The following is a 21,710-nucleotide window of genomic DNA, read 5'->3' as shown; positions in this document are numbered from 1 at the left end:
AATAACACAACACATTATATATTATGTGACACCTCTAGCATGAAACATCAAGCATGAAACATCAATCTGTTTGATGCAGACACAAAGGGGCTGGTAACTGCAATGCACAGCATTTTTTTTAAAATCGGATCTCCAATACATCCATCCATCCATTTTCAACATTGCTTATTTTGAACATATTAGTGGGAGGGTGCTCGAGCCAATCCCAGACGACACCCTGAACTGATCGGCAGCCAGTTGCGGGCCACAACCATTCACACCCACATTTACAGCATCACTGAGTGGGAACCGATCCCACACTGCCATACCCAAGACAAGAGACTGTAAACTTAAAACTAAACACCTCGGTCCGCTCTTGATTCCATAATGATCCATCCATTTTGTAGCTTAGCCTCACGAGGGTCATGGGCGTGCTGGAGCCTATCCCATCTGGATTCTTGCAGTAGGCAGGGTACACCCTGATGAACTGGTTGCCAGCCAGTCGCGGGGCACACAGAGACAAACAAAAATTTGCGGTCACAGTCACACATTGGGACAATTTAGAGTGTACCATTAGCCTGCCGTGCATGTTTTTTGAATGTGGGAGGAAACCAGAGTACCCGGAGAAAACCCATACAGGCACGGGGAAAACATGCAAAATCCACACAGGAAGGCCGCAGACGGAATCGAACCCTGCACCTCTGCACTGTGAGGTGGCCATGCTAACCAGTAGCTCACCGTGCCGCCCTTGCTTCCATATGTTAACCAAAATTTTTAGAAATCGTATTCGTGTAATAAGGCTAACTAACTAACGGAGGGTATGCAGATCGACTAACAATGACCCAATAAACCAAGCAAGTAACAAACAAAACATAACCTCTTGCCTTGGTAGAAGAATTGTGCAAAATACTGTAGGTCAATAAAAGTAACAAAGAGACGGTCAGTTGCATTATTTGGCATAAAATAAACTGTCGCGATACAAAGTATAGGGAACATTCAGTAATACTTTGAAAGGGCCTTTCTTATTCTTTGGTGGAAAGTTAACTTCAAAACAACTTTATGCACAACAGATAATTTGTCTTCAGGCTCCTGTATGCTACTTACCCCATCCAATAAATTAAAAAACAAAACAAAACAGAATCTATTGTCGTGTCAACAGGTCTTTTTTTTGTGCTGCGGGTCTTATCTGCAAAAGAGCAGATAAGTCTGATAGTCCAGTATCAAAAAGTTCTGCTGCCCAGCAATTGCCCTTATTTAGTAAAGGGAAAAAAGCCGGGGGTTCTGCTTGAGTGTCTGCACATGTGTAAGCATGCCAAAAGTAAAATATATTACACTCATACAATAGCACATTTGGCTCAGCTTTTCAAACAACCTAATCATTTGCCCGAACCATCAACTCACTCTGTGAGTCACTATCGGGCATACCTCCATACATTTTTGAAAATGTTTGAGGAAAAAAAAATGTGATGGATCAAAACAGGAAGAGCCATTAATAAAAATCCACACAGCTAAACATGGAATCTCATGGCTATGGAAAAGTTGACTTTGATGACACCCGACTCACCATTACTACATCCGGCGACATGAGGATCCATGAAGATCTCATTCTTTCTCTTGCCAACGCAGGTGCTGAACCAGACCGAAGACCACCGTCAGCGAGTCCTGCAGGCCGCCTCAAAGACAATGCGGGTTTGGTTCATCAAGGTTCGCAAGATGAAAGCCATCTACCACACTCTGAACCTGTGTAACATTGACGTGACTCAGAAATGTCTCATCGCTGAAGTGTGGTGTCCAGTCTCAGATCTGGACTCAATCCAGTTTGCCCTACGGAGAGGAACGGTGAGTTTTTGTTTGGTCATCGGGAAGTTATGTCTTGCCTCAACCTGCCCCCAAGGTTATTATTGCAATTAATGAAAACAAATGAAATAACTATCTATATTTAATCTATAATTGAAATAAAAATGAGCGTGTGTCAAGACCGAACTGAATAATGTTTTTGGATTCCAGAAATGCAGGCTTAGAAAAAATGCGATAAAAATTTCCAAAAAGCGCATCGACAAAGTACAAATAGAAATCACTGGTCACAAGGAGCCAGGAGAAACAGATGCGCTTGTAAAAGGAAAGGTACTAGGCAGCACCAAGAATAAACAAACAAAATGTCAAAAGGCTTATAACGCGAACCGGAAGATCAAGAACAAAAAAAAATAAAAATACTTAAAAATTGGAATCTATAAAGAACGAGAGCAACTATGAAGCCTATCAAGAGTTCTCGAAAACAACACTTGAAGCGCTACAGCAAGCAAGGTCAATAATCTGACGGGACTCGGTAGCTTGGCAGGCTTGATTGGTAAACACGTAACAGGTGGGCCTGTTGGAGGGAAATGCCCTCCACTCCAGCTAGGGCTGAAAATGAAACAACCAGACATACATGACAGCTCTTGGGGTTTATTTGAAATGTATTTATTTAGTTATTACTGCAGAGTCATACAGAAGGAGGAAGGTCGACCAGTCATTTGGGAATTGTAATTTACTTACTTTACTACTTTAAGATACTTAATTACCTTTGTTTTGTTTTTTAAAATCTAATTGTAAAGTAATAATTACAGCTCACTTAATTTATCCCTGTGTGGACCCAAAAGCGAAGAAGAAAATAAAACAATTTGACCTCTCTCTTCTTCGGACACACACAACCTGTATGACTCTCAGCAACGAGTTGACGGAGCAATGATGGAATTAAAATAATAATAATAAAACAAACAGAATAAAGACTAACTACACACCAAAAAAATCGAAGCAATTATAAGTATTTGTCACAATGATAGGAGACAATAATATGTCTGGTGAATGTATGTGAAACTTTTTAAAAATTTTGAAAAATGACAGTGTTCGCTCTGTGGAAGAAAATTTGTTCTCTATAGTAATCTAGTTAGAGGCAAAGACAGGTTGGCTTTTGTACACCCAATGAGGAAAATGTTCACCCATGCTTCCTATTCAAAAGTGTGTAGCCTGATTCCTTTGTGTACAGTCCCTGGTTTGGAGCTGGGCTACATTTTTTTCTGCACAGAGTTTCTTTTGATCATGACAGCTTGCTAATAGATTGACATTTTGTTTTCTCACAATGCAAAGTGAATTTGTGTTGCATAGCACAATGATTCACATTAAGGTGTCAGATGTTTCTTCAAGTCGTATCGGTTCCTCCTGGGCGTTTGCCTCAAACAACTAATAAAGTTAATTGTTGCCTTAAGTTACGAGTTTAATTCATTCTGTGACCATGATCGTACTTAAAAATACTCATCCAACAAATCACATTTCCCCATTGAAATTAATAGAAATACCATTAATCTGTTCTGCCCCCCTTCAAAAAAATATCATGTGTTTTTAACAAGGAAACCAGCAATCTATAATATTACACTTTATAAAGACAATTAAAAATATAATTGAACAGAATGTAAAAAAAAAAATTCTTAATTGATTGATTGTGCTGCTCCTTTTGGTGTGACCGCTTTGGCCAATGGGAAACAGTACAGTATATATAGTACAGTAATACAGACAAATGAAGAAGAGTCACCACTACTCTCAGAAACTCAATAAGTTTCGATATTATTAGTTTTCATAGAGGACAGAGAATACATGATATGCCTGTGAGTCATCTGATATTGTCCATCTACATGTGCCACGCCACCATTTTTGTTCAGATACCTATTTGAGGCGGCATTCTTATGGCAAAGTTTCTTGGTTGTTTGGGATATAAAACCGGAATGAATTACTGACAATATTCAGTTAAGAAGCTGTTTCCCTTTGTCGATGCGCAACTGTTTATTTGGTCAGCTTAATACTCATAGACAAGTAGCAGTGTTACACATTCATATTTTGTGTGGATTTCACAGGAACGAAGCGGTTCAACTGTGCCGTCAATACTCAACAGAATGCAGACCAAGCAGACTCCGCCCACTTTTAACAAGACCAATAAGTTCACCTCCGGTTTTCAGAACATTGTGGATGCATACGGCATTGGAAATTACAGGGAAATAAATCCAGGTAGTATAATTTGGAAAAAAGACCAAACAACACACAAACACACGAACAAATGTGCTCACTTTTTTTTCCAACTTAATGGTTTTGTTTTTCAATCTTATTACATTTTTGTATGGGTGCACTGGATTTCGAATCATCAAATAAATATTATGAAAATTTCTTTTTCTTTTTCCTCACCTTTGCAGCTCAATACACCATCATCACCTTCCCTTTCCTGTTTGCTGTCATGTTTGGTGACATGGGTCATGGCCTTCTATTGACCTGCGCTGCTCTCTATTTAGTCATCCGTGAAAGTCGCCTACTTGCCCAGAAGACTGACAATGAGGTACTGGCACAAATAAGAAGAAACACTGGGAGTTTTTTTGGTTGATTTTTTTTGTGCTTGTATATTCCTCGTGATGGGGATGTTGATGTTGATGAATCAATATGGTAAGACATGCCTTCACCTCTGTCTATCTCCTATTTCCCCACAGATGTTCAATATGGTGTTTGCTGGTCGCTACATCATATTGCTCATGGGGATCTTCTCTGTCTACACAGGCATCATTTATAATGATTGCTTCTCCAAATCACTGAACATGTTTGGCTCTGGATGGAGTGTGAGGCCAATGTTTGGGCCCAAAGGCGCCAACTGGTCGTAAGTCGCCGCATTCTGTGTGGACATTGATTTTATTTTACCCATTCAGAGACAGCGGTTACTACAGTGGACAGTTGATCATATGATCAGATTACAGGGTGCACGAAAGGGTTAAGGTTGTAATATCATTTTTATTGTAGTTAGCCTTATGTTTTTGTTTTTCCAAGAGCCGCTCCCGTGTCTATTTTTGTAAAGACAAAAGTCGGTGACAAGAACTGGTTTTAACAGTACCCAGTACATTGGAGCAAACATACAAGTGTAGCAGTAGAATAACTGAGATCTGAGATCTCTCATTTACAACAGTAAAAAAAATGTGAGTGGTGTCCTTCAAAAGGTATTGTGAAATGGCAAAGGGGAATGTAGCAGGGTCTGGTAGATGGTGGTGAATTACGGTGGGTGGAAGCTGTCTCTTGAAAAAGAACGGCAAGGGGACGAACTAAACTCTAGCTTGCTGCTGAATCCATGTTAGTTTAAATCGGAGGTGTCAAACATACGGTCCGCGGGCCGGAAACGGACCCCAAGGAGGTTCGATCAGGGCCGCAGGATAATTTAAAAAAGAAAAAAAATTATAAAAGGCACGGAATAAATATTTTTAATAAGGTGCAATGCATGGAGTATCCGCTAGGGGACACACTGTTTTGATCAGAGAAGAAGACAACAGCAGCCTCAGGCTGTCACTGAGGCAGACCCAACACAGCAGACGCTATCAAGGACATGTGAATACTTTATTCTTTACACATTTAATAGCACTCTCCTTGGTTTGTATGGTGTAGGCAGGTATTAAATTTAGATTTTACATGCACATGTATAAATGGTTTTAAAATTCCTTTCTTCATCAATCTCGTTTAATCTTAAAATGCATCACTATATTTTTCAATACAATTACTTGTTCAAGTTTTGTGCCTTTGTTCAATCAGTGGGATCTGTTGCAATGCATATATGTGAATGATAAAATTACATAACACTACACTAAGGTGCTTCATGAAATGTTTTGAAAAAGATATGTTCATTAAATTTCAACATTTTCCTAATGTCCTTGTGGCCCACAATGTGAAATGAGTTTGACACCCCTGGTTTTAATGATCAAGTAGGCTATGGAGCAAATCTCAGTGAGGAGGCAATATTGTCTCTCGAACAAGATATCAGACTAAAGGTGACAGAGATAGAGTTTAGCAGTCAATTGTCTCCAAAATGTGGAATACAATTTTTGTTTCAGCAAAGAATTGCCTTGTCTGTAGACATTTGAGCAAAGCAGTTTAAAACGTCTGTTAAGGCAGCCAGTCTTGTTCGACTTTATTGTTTCTTTTTCTTATATTATCTGTATAATCTGTCTGATTGTGTATTTTACACCACGTTAAATATTTTAACTTTGCGAGAAGTTATCTCACATAATAATCATGGCATGCAGCTCTCATTAGCCGCAATGTTAGCATACTTCCCTTTTTCACCTCCGTTACAATTGGATGCCTTTAGAGAAGCTCTTGAAAAAAATTGTATAATGCACCTGAAAGAGTATGTTTGTACACGTATTAAATGACGAGAACTTGCTTTCTTAAACCACAACAATAAATATGACGAGACACGCTCTTTTTGAGCTTCTGCCGTCGACGATGCTAAGCTAATGTTCATGCTTTTCATTAGGTTTTTTTTTCCCCACAAATTATTTTAGGGAATCGAAACTGAAAAAAAAACAACAACAACAATATTATATTGGGAATGTATTCCTGTCTGACTGATGTGAACCAGGTTTGAAACGCTTGAAGGAAACGCGGTGCTACAGTTGGACCCTGCAATTCCTGGTGTGTTCAATGGACCTTATCCTCTTGGAATTGACCCGGTAAAGCACTCAAACCCCCTACACCCCCCCCCCCCAAAAAAAAGACTAGCCTATTTTCTTGTGATTGAAAATAGGGAGTAAAATGATACAGTTTAGTTTCCTGCTCTTCTCTGTGTAGATATGGAACATTGCCACCAACAAGCTCACGTTCCTCAACTCATTTAAAATGAAGATGTCTGTTATCCTCGGTGTAATCCACATGCTATTTGGAGTCTCTCTCAGTCTTTTCAACCATTTGTAAGTACTGCTGCCAGAACCACTGCTTTATTACTTTCACCAATCCTTGTTTTGTTCATTGGCAAGATTATGTAAAATTTATACCAACAAATATCCCTTACGGGCATTTATTTCATGTTACACTTGGCATACTGTTTTGAGTTTCTTTGTGTTTTGTTTCAATTCAAAGACTCCAAGACAGAGATTAATTAATAGTGTTGAGGTTCCCAAAACCCTTATGTTGTTTTGTTTTTCTCAGCAGAGATGTTGGATAAACTGAGATAAACCACCCTGGAGTTCAGTGACATTGAGTTAAATTTGCTTCATTAGCAAGTGGCGATGATTGTGATAACAAAAGAAAAACGTCTCATGTACTGTAGATTACAAACACAAAGTGCATCGAGTTCTTAAAATAAAAATAAAAAAAATCACGATTTAATGAAAATAGGTATGAATAGCCACATTCATATGTATTACATTTAAGAAAAATAATTTAATTTAATAAAAAGGAACCGCTGCCTGATAATTCCAAATCGATGCCTTCAGATCATGTTTTCATACTGCTTGGTACAAACGGGCATTTTTATTTGATTTTTTTGCAAAAACTGCTGAACCGGAAGTACCGTATTTTTGGCACTCTAAGGCACTTCGGATTATAAGGCGCACCTTCAATGAACGGCCTATTTTAAAACCGTTTTCATATATAGGGCGCACTGCATTATAAGGCGCATAGAATAGAATCTACAATAGTGGCTGCGGTTGCGCTAAGTATCCACTAGATGGAGCTACACTAAAGGAATACAATACAATACAGCTTTATTTATATAGAGCCTTCACAAACACAGTTGTAACAAAGCGCTTTCAAGAACATTGAAAATACTGCGTCCAAGAAATCTGAATATTGATCCATATATAAGGCTCATCGGCTTATAAGGTGCACTGTCGGATTTTAAGTCAAGTCAACAATATTTATAGAATACAAGGGAATACAATGTAATACAATAAATATATTGCTTAAACCCATACGGAAAAATCCGTATTATTGCTTAAACCCATGCACTTAAAAAAAAAACTTAAAAGTAACCATACATTGCCATTTATGCACAGTTCCTGCCATAGTGCATGGTGCTGATTGCACAAATTGCCTTTGTTACACTGTGGATGAAAAAAAAATCCAACAAATGTTTTTCACACAGGGTTTCCCTTGTTGCAAAGGCTTTTAAAAGTAATATATCTCACATTGCAGGTACTTCAAGAAGCCTCTGAACATCTTCCTAGGCTTCATTCCCGAGATTGTCTTCATGTCTAGCCTGTTTGGTTACCTCGTCCTGCTGGTCTTCTACAAGTGGACAGCTTACGATGCATTCACCTCAAAAGACGCACCCAGCCTGCTCATCCACTTTATCAATATGTGCCTCTTCAATTACAGTGACCCCACTACCAAATCCCTCTACGCGGGACAGGTGCTCCTTCCCGCATCCTATTCTTCTCCTTGTTTTATTTTATTTTTTCAATCCTACCCACACATACACAAACTCACACTAATCACAGTATATCACGTCGAGGAGACATACATTTATCAGAAATAACCACACCACCACAAAATTGGAAAGTTGCGTCTCATTAACATCTACTTGACATCATAATAAAACGAGCCTTGTGCAAACACCACAACTAGTCAGCCACACGGTTTAACATCTCTCTGTTCGAATCTATAGATGGGGATCCAGGTTTTGTTGGTGCTCATTGCCCTTGCATGTGTACCCTGTATGCTGGTTGTGAAAACTATGGTGCTTCGGCGTCAGCACCTGTGGAAAAAGCACCTGGTATGTCAATTTCACCCTGCCTACAAACTCGAAACACTCTTCCAACTATTCTCCTCTGCAATATAACCTTTTATTTATGCTTCTATTCTGTCTTTCAGTGAACGTTGTATTGTGTACTGCGCTTGGTTGTTTTGCCATGAAATGACATAATGCTTAAAGCTTGCCTTAAAAGCGCTCTGAAAATCTGGACACCAAGCAGTCTGAGGGCACCCTAAAAACAGACCATCTCAATTCTTCAGATTATATCCACTAGATGTGTTGAACCTCCAAGTAGTTTTCACCACAAATGAATGCAATATTAGATATAGAATATATCGAAACTGCAGAAAGGGTCAAGAGCAATGGAATGCTCAGTAACTAAACTTTAATCGAGTTTCAAAACTACCTATTTTCCAGATTATAAATCGCACGAGTCATAATATGCATAATAAAGAAGAAAAATACATGTATAAGTCGTACTGGAATATAAGTCGCATTTTTAGGGGAAATTTATTTGATAAAACCCAACACCAAGAACAAGAACTTTCATCTTGAAAGCCAAATAAAAATAGAAAATGACAGACTCAATAAGTGTACGATATGCTAATGTTACATCACGCAACGAACGGAGAACGGGCCTGGTATGTTCACCTAACATAGTTAGAGTTATTCAGATAACTATAGTATAAAGAACATGGTAAAAAGTTTAACAAACCATCAGCGTCACTCCAAATCACTACAGCCAATGTAATCTTCATCCTCTGTGTCACTTTTAAAGAACTACACCAACTCCAGAGTTAGAGGATGCGGCGCTTCCTCTCCTTCGTCGCTTAGAACAGAGTTATCATCAGTTACCGCCAATGTGGAAGGTATCAAAACGGGTCTAGAGCGCCTTCTTGTGGTTTAATGTGAAAATAACGTGAAATGATATCATGTGTTAATAATTTCACACATAGGTCGCTCCAGAGTACAAGTCGCAACCCCGGCCAAACTTTGAAAAAAACTGTGATTTATAGTCTGGAAAATACGGTACACTTGTATTTATATTTTTTTTAAGTTTCTATCTACATTTCACAAATAGGACGTTCAAACTCCAAAAAGAGGCTTAACTGAATCAGTGAGCGGACTTGTAATGCAATTGATTATCATTCACTAAAATGTGATACTGAAAATCTATTATCTGATAAGATTTTTTGGTAATACTACTTTGTCAGTGTAACACTTTGAGAAAATAGTTCACTAGGAAACAAAACACTTCGATATCTGTTTTAGGGTGCCATGTTTACTTGACCAGCTATGTACAGCGTGCCAACTAAGGCTTGCTTTAAGCCCGACAAAGCTCTTGTGACTTTTGTATCTAGTCACAGAAGATGCAAGAAACCCCTGCAGAGAATCTAGAGCAATCTTTAGAGCGAACAGGCGTGTCCTCATCATGCACCGGACTCACCCAACAGGGCACGCAGAAGTTCGGAGGAGTGCGGGTGGGCAACGGGCCCACGGAGGATGAGGCTGGCATCATGGACCACGACCAGCTCTCTCAACACTCAGAGGAGGGAGATGAGGTGAGCGTATGAAATCAATTTTCACAGTCTGACAGTGTGATTCAGTCTCTCAGTTTCAAAGTTATAAAATGATTTTAAAATGTATTATATATTGAGGAGATTAATTTGTCTGTACCTGTTGAACTTGTGGCAGCAATTATACAGTGGAATCTCGACAGACGAATTGAGGGACGGGCTGTTGTCCGTTTCACTGAAGAACTTTTTTTTCACTTTCTAATACCACCCAATTCAGTATGAAATTGATTTGTTTTTTTTTTTGTCACCTAAAACTGCCCAGAACAATACAAATGTAAATAGGTCGATACGACATGCTCCTTGATAAAGTACTTGCCTTTGCAAATGCTAAGTGAACCATCTCTGTTCCATTGCATTCAAAGGGACTCTCTCTCCCCTGCCAAAATGGCTGCCACATTGACGTGCTTTTTAGCCTGCGCTAGTCTACAGTAAAGTCCATCGCTGACGAGAGAGATAAGATAAGATAAGATATCCTTTAGCAGAACAAGCCAGAAACACATGACCAGTCTCTGTCCAGTGCTGGAGCCACAATGCCATTTACTTGCATTGTGGCGAATTGCGGTCAATTCTGCAACAGAATTTGGAGGAACTGTACAAAGCAACGCTTTTAGTGGACTCGCCACAATTTTCCGTCTGTAGAATCTGGCATCCATTGGTTCCAGCTCATTGGAATTGATGTTCCACTGTTTTATATTGTAATAATATTAGTTTTAAAGAAGTGCATTGCTTCGATTGTTTGGGTTACGGGTAGACAACCCGTGACCTGCGTCATCCTTCTGCTGTGGTTCTCTGTCTTTATAAATAATGAGTACTGGTATTCAATTCAAATTTGATTTGATTGTAGCATGTTGATCCTTCAAACATTATTCTAAATTTAAAGAGCGTGGTGAGCTTGCGATGTTTACTTGCTCAGAATGTGTACCACTCACAACTGTCTAAAACCTGGTGTCATTTTTTTTAGCTATTTGACCCCCTCTAGGTAAACCATTGATAAACCAAGAAAAAAATGTTTAAGAAGAAACCAGAACGTTTAATGTCGCATCCTATGGGAATAACGGTCATCTGCCATATACTCGTGGTTCGGCACCCCCCGGATTTGGATATTCACGGATTTAAAAACAAACAAACATTAAAACGTATTAAAAATATTTTTCAAATACTGGAAGAGTTTTCGAGCATCCCCATTTACTGCCCGTTTTCCATTTTTTGGTTAAAAAAAAAGAAAATATTTACCGTATTTTCCGTATCATAAGTCACACCCAAAAACATTCAATTTTCTCAAAAGCCAACGGTGCGCCTTATAATCAATCTGATGCACCTTATATATGGATCAATATTCTGATTTCTTGGACGTAGTATTTCAAATGTTCTGTAAAGCGCTTTGTTACAGCTGCAGCGGTTGTGATGGCTTTATATACCGTATTTTCACGACCATTCGGCGCACCGTGTTGTTGGGCGTAGTCTCAGTCAGGGGTGCTATTTCTGTATTTGACACATACACAAAACGCACTGTATTATTGGGCGGAGCCAGGCATGGTAAAACATACGCCAGCTTAAACATACGGCATGCATGCACGCACGCTAAAAACGTGTTTTTAAAAAGGCAATGGAAGCAAAACTGAGTTTGGTTGTACTTGAATTCGCCATTTTACAATGTACTCACGTGACTGGTACCTGCTAGGGGCGTGCCTTTAGCGTCCTCTTACACGCCCACCCTTCACTCGTTGGCGGACTTCCGCATGCCTGTCGTTACTCACTCAGCCTTTTCTCTCTATAAACAGCTTGTCGGCCAGAGGTGCTCTCAGTCAGGCTTTGGAACTTGGCGCATACACTAGACGCTTCGCATTATAAGGCGGCCTGTCCATTTTGGAGAAAATTAAAGACTTTAAAAAATAAATAATAAAAATATGGTAAATACAGCTGTGTTGTATTGTATTCCCTTTAGTGTAGTCTCCATCTAGTGGATGCATAATGCAACCGCAGCCAGTATTGTAGGTTCTATTCTATGCGCCTTATAATCCGGTGCGCCCTATATATGAAAACAGTTTTAGAATAAGCCATTCATTGAGGGTGCGCCTTATACTCCGAAGCGTCTTATAGTGCGGAAAATATGGTATTTTTTTAAGCATTTCAGTGGCCGTCATTTATACGCAGATTTTCATTGTTCGTGGGCTAGCCCAGTCTCTATCCCACCACAAACATTTTGAGTCCAACACATACTAAAAACACACATTGCTGAGGCAACTTAACACAGATGACAACAATCGTGTGTTAAGTTGAACGTGCCATCTTACTATCCAGATGTGCTGACGCTGTGAGCTGAGGTTCGGGAACAACATTCACATTAACCAGGTCAAATAACGTAGTATTTCAATTGGCTATTCTTTTGAAAATATATATTTGACAAAAAAATGAAATAGTTGGCCCGGTGGTGTGGTGGTTAGCGCGTCGACCTCACAGTACAGAGGTACCAGGTTCGATTCCAGCTGCGGCCTCCCTGTGTGGAGTTTGCATCACGTGAGTTATATTAGGTACTCAAAATTAACAGTACTCATACTTCACTTCATGTTCACTTCACAGTCATGTTTTGCATGACTACCGCACAGTTGAAAAGTAGTTTATTTCAATTTTAATTTAATAATTCACTTTTATTTATTTACAACTCCTGTCAATCAAATGATTGTGAAATCGAAAGAATATTCAGTTGATATTTCCTGACATTAAAGTACTGTACACAGATTATAACATTTTCTCCAAGGGAGTAGGAGGAGATGGTGCAACCAGCGCTTTCATATTGAAAGGGAGGCCTGTGATGGACTAGAGCAGATAAGAGTCGGATTTTCCATTTCAGAAACATAAACACTGAGGTGTTTTTCATGAGAACCAGGCAATGGAATTTCTGAAAATACCACCCAGTTGACTCAGAGGTTTGGTGTCCCCCGGCGCTGATGCATACTACATCTGAGTGTTTGTGTGTTGATAACATATTGCATAACTGTGATTTAACAAGACGACATTCATCCCAATTTTTCCAAGGCAGCGATAGTCCATGTAGACATGGTTATCAACAAGGGAAAGAGGAGATTAAGGATTTTAATATTGCCTTAAATTGCAACTTAGTCAGTCAGTCAAAAATATCCGAATGGCAAACACTGCTATTATTATATAAAACCCAGCGGCTAGTTCCTAAATGCATTTTATGAGCTTTACTCACTGATCTGTAACTGCTCACAATCTTCTTCAAATCTCCACTCACAAATAATATGCGTGATTTCAAATTGATAAATGCAAACGATTTCCTGCATGTGTCTTTATATTCACATTTGACAATACACAAGGAGTTTTATTTGGACTTGCTTTAGAGAAATATTTCATCTTTAACCCTTTCGGGGACAGCGCTTACTACAGTGGACACTTTATCAGATTATCAGGTTACAGGGTGCATGAATGGGTTAAATTTGAACCAAAAGACAGTCTTAACTTGCACCTCAGATTGAGTTATGGCGTCACGATTGTTATCCGTATTCATAGCTACAGTTCAGTGATTATGAATTATGTAAAATAATGTGAAAGGCTACAACAGATTAGCAACCATGAGTTACCAAAATCTGACACTAATCTCTCACCTTTGCTTACTTTCAAGCATGCAGAGGAAGAGCCGGTAAGAGACTGCGTCATATTTCAGCATGCTCGGATGCTGCTGTCATGCGGATCAGTGTTTTTGTGTTGTTGTTTTTTTTTTTTTTTCAAGCATGCCTGCAAACCTCATGTGGATGAAGCACTTCAGGGCAATATTATTTGTAACTTTGTACTGTATAGTGTCAGTATAACTATGAAAGTTAAAGCTATGCCTTGTGATGTCATCATTAAGAAACAGCATTAACAAAAAAATAAATAATAATAATTCGGGTCTTGATGGACACCACGCTTCTCAAAACTCGCTATTAAAAGATGCAATTATACTGACTAAAAAACAATTCTGTCAAACAACATATCCATCCATCCATCCATCCATCCATCCATTATCTACCGCTTATCGCGGGGGCAACAGCTTTAGCAGGGAAGCCCAGACTTCCCTCTCCCTAGCTACTTCTTCCAGCTCTCCCCGGGGGATCCCGAGGCGTTCCCAGGCCAGCTGGGTGACGTAGTCTCTCCAGCGTGTCCTGGGTCTTCCTCGGGGTCTCCTCCCGGTGGGACATGCCCGGAACACCTCACCAGGGAGGCGCTCAGGAGGCATCCGAATTAGATGCCCAAGCCACCTCATCTGGCTCCTCTCGATGTGGAGGAGAAGCGGCTCGACTCTGAGCCCCTCCCGGATGACCGAGCTCCTCACCTTATCTCTAAGGGAGAGCCCAGACACCCTGCGGAGAAAACTCATTTCGGCCGCTTGTATCCGGGATCTCGTTCTTTCGGTCACGACCCATAGCTCGTGGCCATAGATGAGGGTTGGGACGTAGATCGACCGGTAAATTGAGAGCTTCGCCCTTTGGCTCAGCTCCTTCTTCACCACGACAGACCGATACAACGTCCGCATCACAGCAGACGCTGCACCGATCCGCCTGTCGATCTCTCGCTCCCTCCTGCCCTCACTCGTGAACAAGACCCCAAGATACTTAAACTCCTCCACTTGGGGCAAGATCTCCCCCCCGACCCGGAGGGGGCACTCCACGCTTTTCCGACTGAGGACCATGGTTTCAGATTTGGAGGTGCTGATTTTCATCCCAACCGCTTCACACTCGGCTGCGAAACGCTCCAGTGAGAGTTGTAGAGCCCCGTTTGAAGGAGCCAACAGCACCACATCATCTGCAAAAAGCAGGGATGTAATACTGAGGCCCCCAAAACGGACTCCCTCAACGCTTCGGCTGCGCCTAGAAATTCTGTCCATAAAGGTTATGAACAGAATCGGTGACAAAGGGCAGCCTTGGCGGAGTCCTACCCTCACTGGGAACGATTCCGACTTACTGCCGGCAATGCGAACCAAACTCTGACATCGGTGGTATAGTGACCGAACAGCCCGTATCAGGGGGTTCGGTACCCCATACCCACGAAGCACCCCCCACAGAACTCCCCGAGGGACACGGTCAAACGCCTTCTCCAAGTCCACAAAACACATGTAGACTGGTTGGGCGAATTCCCACATACCCTCAAGGACCCTGCTAAGGGTGTAGAGCTGGTCCACTGTTCCACGGCCGGGACGAAAACCACACTGCTCCTCCTCAATCTGAGGCTCGACTTCCCGACGGACCCTCCTCTCCAGCACCCCTGAATAGACCTTACCAGGGAGGCTGAGGAGTGTGATCCCTCTGTAGTTGGAACACACCCTCCGGTCCCCCTTTTTAAAAAGAGGGACTACCACCCCGGTCTGCCAATCCAGGGGCACTCTCCCTGTTGACCACGCGATGTTGCAGAGGCGTGTCAACCAGGACAGCCCCACAACATCCAGAGCCTTGAGGAACTCCGGGCGGATCTCATCCACCCCTGGGGCCTTGCCACCGAGGAGCTTTTTAACCACATCGGTGACTTCAACCACAGAGATAGGAGAGCCCACCTCAGAGTCCTCTGGCTCTGCTTCCTCCAAGGAAGGCGTGTTGGTGGAGTTGAGGAGGTCTTCGAAGTACTCTGCCCACCGGTTCACAACGTCCCGAGTCGAAGTCAGCAGCGCCCCATCCCCACTGTACACAGTGTTAGTGGTGCACTGCTTCCCCCTCCTGAGACGTCGGATGGTGGACCAGAATTTCCTCGAAGCCGTCCGGAAGTCGGCTTCCATGGCCTCACCGAACTCTTCCCACGCTCGGGTTTTTGCCTCGGCGACCACCGAAGCCGCGGTCCGCTTGGCCAGTCGATACCCGTCAGCTGCCTCTGGGGTCCCACAGGCCATAAAGGCTCGATAGGACTCCTTCTTCAGCTTGACGGCATCCCTTACTGCTGGTGTCCACCAGCGAGTACGGGGATTGACGCCACGACAGGCACCAACCACCTTACGGCCACAACTCAGATTGGCCGCCTCAACAATAGAGGCACGGAACATGGTCCACTCGGGCTCAATGTCCCCCGCCTCCCCCGGAACATGGGAAAAGCTCTGTCGAAGGTGGGAGTTGAAACTCCTTCTGACAGGGGATTCCGCCAGACGCTCCCAACAAACCCTCACTATACGTTTGGGTCTGCCAGGACGGACCGGCATCTTCCCCCACCATCGGAGCCTACTCACCACCAGGTGGTGATCAGTTGACAGCGCCGCCCCTCTCTTCACCCGAGTGTCCAGAACATGCGGCCGCAAATCCGATGATACAACTACAAAGTCGATCATCGAACTGCGGCCTAGGGTGTCCTGGTGCCAAGTGCACATATGGACACCCTTATGTTTGAACAAGGTGTTCGTTATGGACAATCCGTGGCGAGCACAGAAGTCCAATAACAAAACACCACTCGAGTTCTGATCGGGGGGGCCGTTCCTCCCAATCACGCCCCTCCAAGTCTCACTGTCATTGCCCACGTGAGCATTGAAGTCCCCCAGCAGAACAAGGGAGTCCCCAGCAGGAGTACTCTCCAGCACACCCTCCAAGGACTCCAAAAAGGGTGGGTATGCTGAGCTGCTGTTTGGTGCATATGCACAAACAACAGTCAGTAACCGTCCACCCACCCGAAGGCGGAGGGAGGCAACCCTCTCGTCTACCGGTGTGAACCCCAATGTACAGGCACTGAGCCGGGGGGCAATGAGTATGCCCACACCTGCTCTGCGCCTCTCACCGTGAGCAACTCCAGAGTGGAAGAGAGTCCAACCCCTCTCGAGAGAACTGGTACCAGAACCCAAGCTGTGTGTGGAGGCAAGTCCGACTATATCCAGTCGGAAATTCTCTGCCTCACACACCAGCTCGGGCTCCTTCCCTGCCAGAGAGGTGACATTCCATGTCCCAAGAGCTAGCTTCTGCAGCCGAGGATCGGACCGCCAGGGTCCCCGTCTTTGGCTGCCGCCCAGCTCACATAGCACCCGACCCCTTTGGCCCCTCTCATGGGTGGTGAGCCCATGGGAAGGGGGACCCACGTTGCCTCTTCGGGCTGTGCCCGGCCGGGCCCCATGGGTGTAGGCCCGGCCACCAGGCGCTTGCCAACGAGCCCCACCTCCAGGCCTGGCTCCAGAGTGGGGCCCCGGTGACCCGCGTCCGGGCAAGGGAAACCTTGGTCCATATATTGTAGTCATCATAAGGGTCTATGAGCCATGCTTTGTCTGGCCCCTCACCTAGAACCTGTTTGCCATGGGTGACCCTGCCAGGGGCATAAAGCCCCAGACAACTTAGCTCCTAGGATCATTGGGACACGCAAACCCCTCCACCACGGTAAGGTGACGGCTCACGGAGGGGACAACATATCCATCCATAAAAAAACTGTCTCTGAGAATCCAACCAAAATGTGCATTCCGTCTGACAAATTTTCTTGATCCACTGTGTCAAAGACTGCACTCAGGACCAATAACAGATCCCAGAAACCTGAGTTTCTTGCCAACCTGGACCAGTCCAATCTTTGTCATATGATGGAATCAAAAGCCTGACAAGAATTGTTAAAATATATGACAGAAATTCATAAAATAATTCACTTGATTGAAAACAAGACTCTCGAGTTGCACTTAAAAATGGAAAGTTTAGAGCTGTCCTGTAATTAACACAAGTCATATAGTTATTTATTTTTCACTTATATATTGATTGATGGGTGGCCCGGTAGTCCAGTGGTTAGCACGTCGGCTTCACAGTGCAGAGATACCGAGTTTGATTCCAGCTCCGGCCTCCCTGTGTGGAGTTTGCATGTTCTCCCGGGGCATGCGTGGGTTTCCTCCGGGTGCTCCGGTTTCCTCCACATTCCAAAAACATGCGTGGCAGGCTGATTGGACACTCTAAAATTGTCCGTAGGTGTGAGTGTGAGCGTGGATGGTTGTTCGTCTCTGTGTGCCGTGTGATTGGCTGGCAACCGATTCAGGGTGTCCCCCGCCTACTGCCCGGAGACAGCTGGGATAGGCTCCAGCACCCTCCACGACCCTAGTGAGGATCAAGCGGTTCGGAAGATGAATGAATGAATATATTGATTGATTGATAGTATGGACAAACAGCACAACAGTTCAGAAGTTGGGGGTTCAAATCTCAACTCCGGCCTCCCTGTGTGGGATTTGCATTTTCTCTGTCAGGTTCAGAACCGAATAGTGTTTTTTTTGGATCCCAGAAATGCAGACTCAGACAAAATGTGATAACAAAAAAATATTTATTTAGGAAAAAACACACCGACAAAGTACAAACAGAAATCGCTGGTCATAAAGACGCAGGAAAAACAATGCACAAAACAAAACAAAAAAAACGCTTGCAAAAGTTAAGCTAATAGTTGAACCGAGAATAGAAACAAAATGAGAGCAAGACAAAATAATATCAATACAAATAAGGAACTAGAGCGCAAAAACTACTTTGACAAACTGGAGGGATCTAGAAAACAACACTTCAGCACAACCGCCAAAGGAGCAGGTGTGCCTGCTGGAGGGAAACGCCCTTCACTCCAGCCGGAGCTGGAACAAAAACAAAGACAGACATGACATTTTCCCTGCGCGTTCTTCAGTTGTCTCCTCCCACATTTGAAAAACATTTTTCTCAGGTTAATTGAAGACTTAAAGTTGTTTTTAGTTGTAAATGTGAGATTGAATCAGAGTTAAAATCATTTTGGACTTTTCACTATAATTATTTTTTAATCCCATTTTTATTAGTTTTTAAAATTATTATTCTTAAAGGCACATTAGTTTAGTTTTTATGAGTTTCAGTCTTCGTTTTAGGGAGTTTTTTTTATATACGGCGTATTTTTGGACATGCAAGATGAAAAAATAAGGTAGCTAAGTATTGCGTAATAAAGTACAGTACAATTCCCAAATGACGGCCAAACAATAATACCGATCCCGAGAGTTCATGTTTGAAATTAAATGACAGATGTAAGCAAAGGAATTTTTGATTTGACTGTTTTATTATGATGAAATGTAGTTTCAGTTAGTTGTCATTTTTATAAAAGCACTTTCATTTTTTATTTTGGTCACAAAAATGTTTTTTTTTCTTTAAGATTAGACGTACCGGTAATTATTTCATTTTCGTTAACTAGGGCTTTGGTGTAAATGGTTGTTTGTATATATGTGCCCCGTGATTGGCTGGCGATTGGTCCAGGATGTACCCGCCTCTCACCCAAAGTCAGTTGGGATAAGCTCCAGCTCGCCCGAGACCTTAGTGAGGATAAACATAATAGAAAATAAGCACTTGAAATGTTCTCCCATATGGTTCGTATCTTGTATCTCAGATACCATCAACCTTAATATGTTTTGCCATGACATCATACTGGCCAGTTTTGTTTTCTCGAGCCACTTACATTGTAGACCCTTTGAATGGGAACAATGAAGCTACTTCCATGAACTCAATTCCATGAGTCCAAGAACAAAAGATAAGCATGGAAAGAGGAAACCCGGTTAGCACCAAGCCAAATTCAGCAACCGCACCATAGAACCTAAAGCCCTGCCCACTTTATACAGGAAAGGCTTGTCTTGTTCCAGGATGGAGTGAATGCAAGGACAGTACACAAACATGTCAAGCTCTATGATCCCGCAGTCCAAACAGTCTCAAACAAGTTTGCGACAAACCACGGTATTTGTGATAAAGCTAACCATGTAGTTGCATTTGTTTTGTCTCGGTTTATTTGTTTGTACATTAACCACTGAAATTTACATTTTGACCTTAATCCAGGAAGCTGGACAGAATTTGCACATGCCAATGAAAATTTTGAAGCAGTATCTTGTAGGAAGTGGTTAAATCTTGAATTTAGACTGAAATAAACAATGGGAGCAGGTTTATTGGTAGGAATTGTGTCATCATGAACAGTGTTGTTTAATTATGGATACGGTAATAGTAATTCAGATTTAAATAGCAGCTTTCAAGGGCCCTTTACTTTTAAACAAAAATGTTTTTTTACTCATGCTGCTGCCTTTTATACAGTATTTCTAACTTTCATGGGAATGTAATATCCATTTGAAATTGAGAGTTTATTACAATACACGAAACACATCACAAAAACGAACTAAAATCAGACAGCACCTACTTCAAAACTGCTGATGAAAACCAGGACTAGTTTTGATTACCAGACCGGTACAATATGGGTATGGGGTCTTTTATAATCCGTGCATTTGTAGGATAAGCAATGCACATCTCGCCAGTCCATAGAATATTCTCTCCAAATTCTTGTTTTTTTTTTCCAAAGGTAAAGTGTGTGTCTCTCTACATCTGGCGTAATGGTTAACACAGTGTTTCAGAAAAAGAACATCATACCAATAGTAAAGCATGATCGTGCTCGTGTGATGGTCTGGGGTTGCTTTGCCTCTTCAGGACTGAGACAACATGCTCTGATTGATGAAACCATGAATTATGCTTTTTTACCAGAAAATCCTGGGGTAGGATGTTTGGTCCTAAGTTTTGTGACCTGTAGCAGAAGTGCAACTGGGTTTTGCATGAAATCACCCGCTTGTGGGGAAACGTTGTGTGCAATGTGCTGCTCAGATAGGTTCGGGTTGCGTGATGTGTGCCTGATTAAAGAGTTGAAGGGTGTGAAAAGACAAAAATGTTCTGTTGCAACACAATAAACTTAGACTATGTGACTTTTGTAAGTTACTCCAAAAAGTAAAAACTTGAATGATTCAAAGAATAAACGCTATTGCATGCTAATCATGTTTCTTCTCCCCCCCACAGTTTGATTTTGGTGATGTGGCTGTCCATCAGGCCATTCACACCATAGAGTACTGTCTGGGATGTATCTCCAACACGGCCTCTTATCTCCGTCTCTGGGCCCTCAGCTTGGCTCATGCGCGTGAGTAACAACACACACAGCGCCAACTTTATCCACCGGTGCCTCGATATGATTGCTGTATGGCGGCAGTGAACTCAGCTCACTTTACAACAGGCAGCAATTTGGCATACATCTTCAAAAGAGAAGCCACTTCCAATTTGTTGTCTGTCAAACTAATCATTTAACAAAGAGAGTTACATTGTGTATTTCGAACAACCACATAATGTTGCCTTGAAGTCTGGTAGCGTAATGCTAAAACTGATTGGGAAACATCAAAAGCGGGTTAAAGAATCGCATCTCAGATGTTTGAGCAGAAATGGTGGAGCAATATAACAATATTCACAGGCATATATTCTTTATCCATCACAAAAAAGACAAATGATGCTGCAGACAATTCTAGGAAGAGGGTCTACCGGATTTTGGTGTGTTTGTGCAATCGTCGTTGTGCAAAACCTGCCTCAATCGTCTCCAGTTGGTAAAAAATGCTGCTGCTTGCCTCCTAACTGGAGCTCGTAGGAGGGAGCACACAACTCAAATTCTGGCCTCGTAGGCGGGAGCACATAACTCAAACTCTGACCTCATTTCACTGGCTCCCGTACATTTTACAGTTCATTTAAAAATCATTGACCTCTCTCATCTTCTCCACATGCCAGACTGGTACCTTTGTATTATATTCGTGTTCCCAAGACCGTTATGTATAACTGGGGATTTTGAGTTACAATGGGACCAACGTACAAGGTTTCAAGTTTACAAACAGCAGCGAACTCATGACCGAGTTT

The 21,710-nt window shown here is 42.2% G+C and overlaps 1 protein-coding gene and 2 long non-coding RNA genes across 7 annotated transcripts in view; 2 read left to right on the top strand and 1 right to left on the bottom strand.

Moving 5' to 3' along the window:
• The window catches only part of LOC127604356 (uncharacterized), a 137,232-nt gene that overhangs the window by 35,418 nt on the left and 80,104 nt on the right, over positions 1-21,710 (bottom strand). The gene's annotated exons all lie outside the window — the stretch shown is intronic.
• The window catches only part of LOC127604332 (uncharacterized), a 62,969-nt gene that overhangs the window by 34,448 nt on the left and 6,811 nt on the right, over positions 1-21,710 (top strand). The gene's annotated exons all lie outside the window — the stretch shown is intronic.
• atp6v0a1b (ATPase H+ transporting V0 subunit a1b) overlaps positions 1-21,710 on the top strand; it is a 32,816-nt gene that overhangs the window by 5,908 nt on the left and 5,198 nt on the right. For 2 of the 5 annotated variants that reach the window (XM_052071069.1, XM_052071064.1), the window contains 10 exons: positions 1,606-1,818; positions 3,867-4,017; positions 4,200-4,339; positions 4,488-4,651; positions 6,398-6,488; positions 6,607-6,725; positions 7,951-8,167; positions 8,423-8,530; positions 9,964-10,071; positions 20,835-20,952. In XM_052071069.1, coding sequence (XP_051927029.1) covers positions 1,606-1,818; positions 3,867-4,017; positions 4,200-4,339; positions 4,488-4,651; positions 6,398-6,488; positions 6,607-6,725; positions 7,951-8,167; positions 8,423-8,530; positions 9,964-10,071; positions 20,835-20,952 — 1,429 coding nt within the window. Of the gene's footprint in view, positions 1-1,605; positions 1,819-3,866; positions 4,018-4,199; positions 4,340-4,487; positions 4,652-6,397; positions 6,489-6,606; positions 6,726-7,950; positions 8,168-8,422; positions 8,531-9,870; positions 10,072-13,729; positions 13,748-20,834; positions 20,953-21,710 lie in introns of all 5 variants that reach the window. The other 3 variants (XM_052071068.1, XM_052071066.1, XM_052071067.1) reach the window with 3 other exon arrangements.

This window comes from Hippocampus zosterae, chromosome 7, assembly GCF_025434085.1.
Source record: "Hippocampus zosterae strain Florida chromosome 7, ASM2543408v3, whole genome shotgun sequence".
NCBI lineage: Eukaryota > Metazoa > Chordata > Actinopteri > Syngnathiformes > Syngnathidae > Hippocampus > Hippocampus zosterae.
The sequence above is the reverse complement of the archived record's forward strand: the minus strand, read 5'-3'. Positions and strand labels throughout refer to the sequence as shown.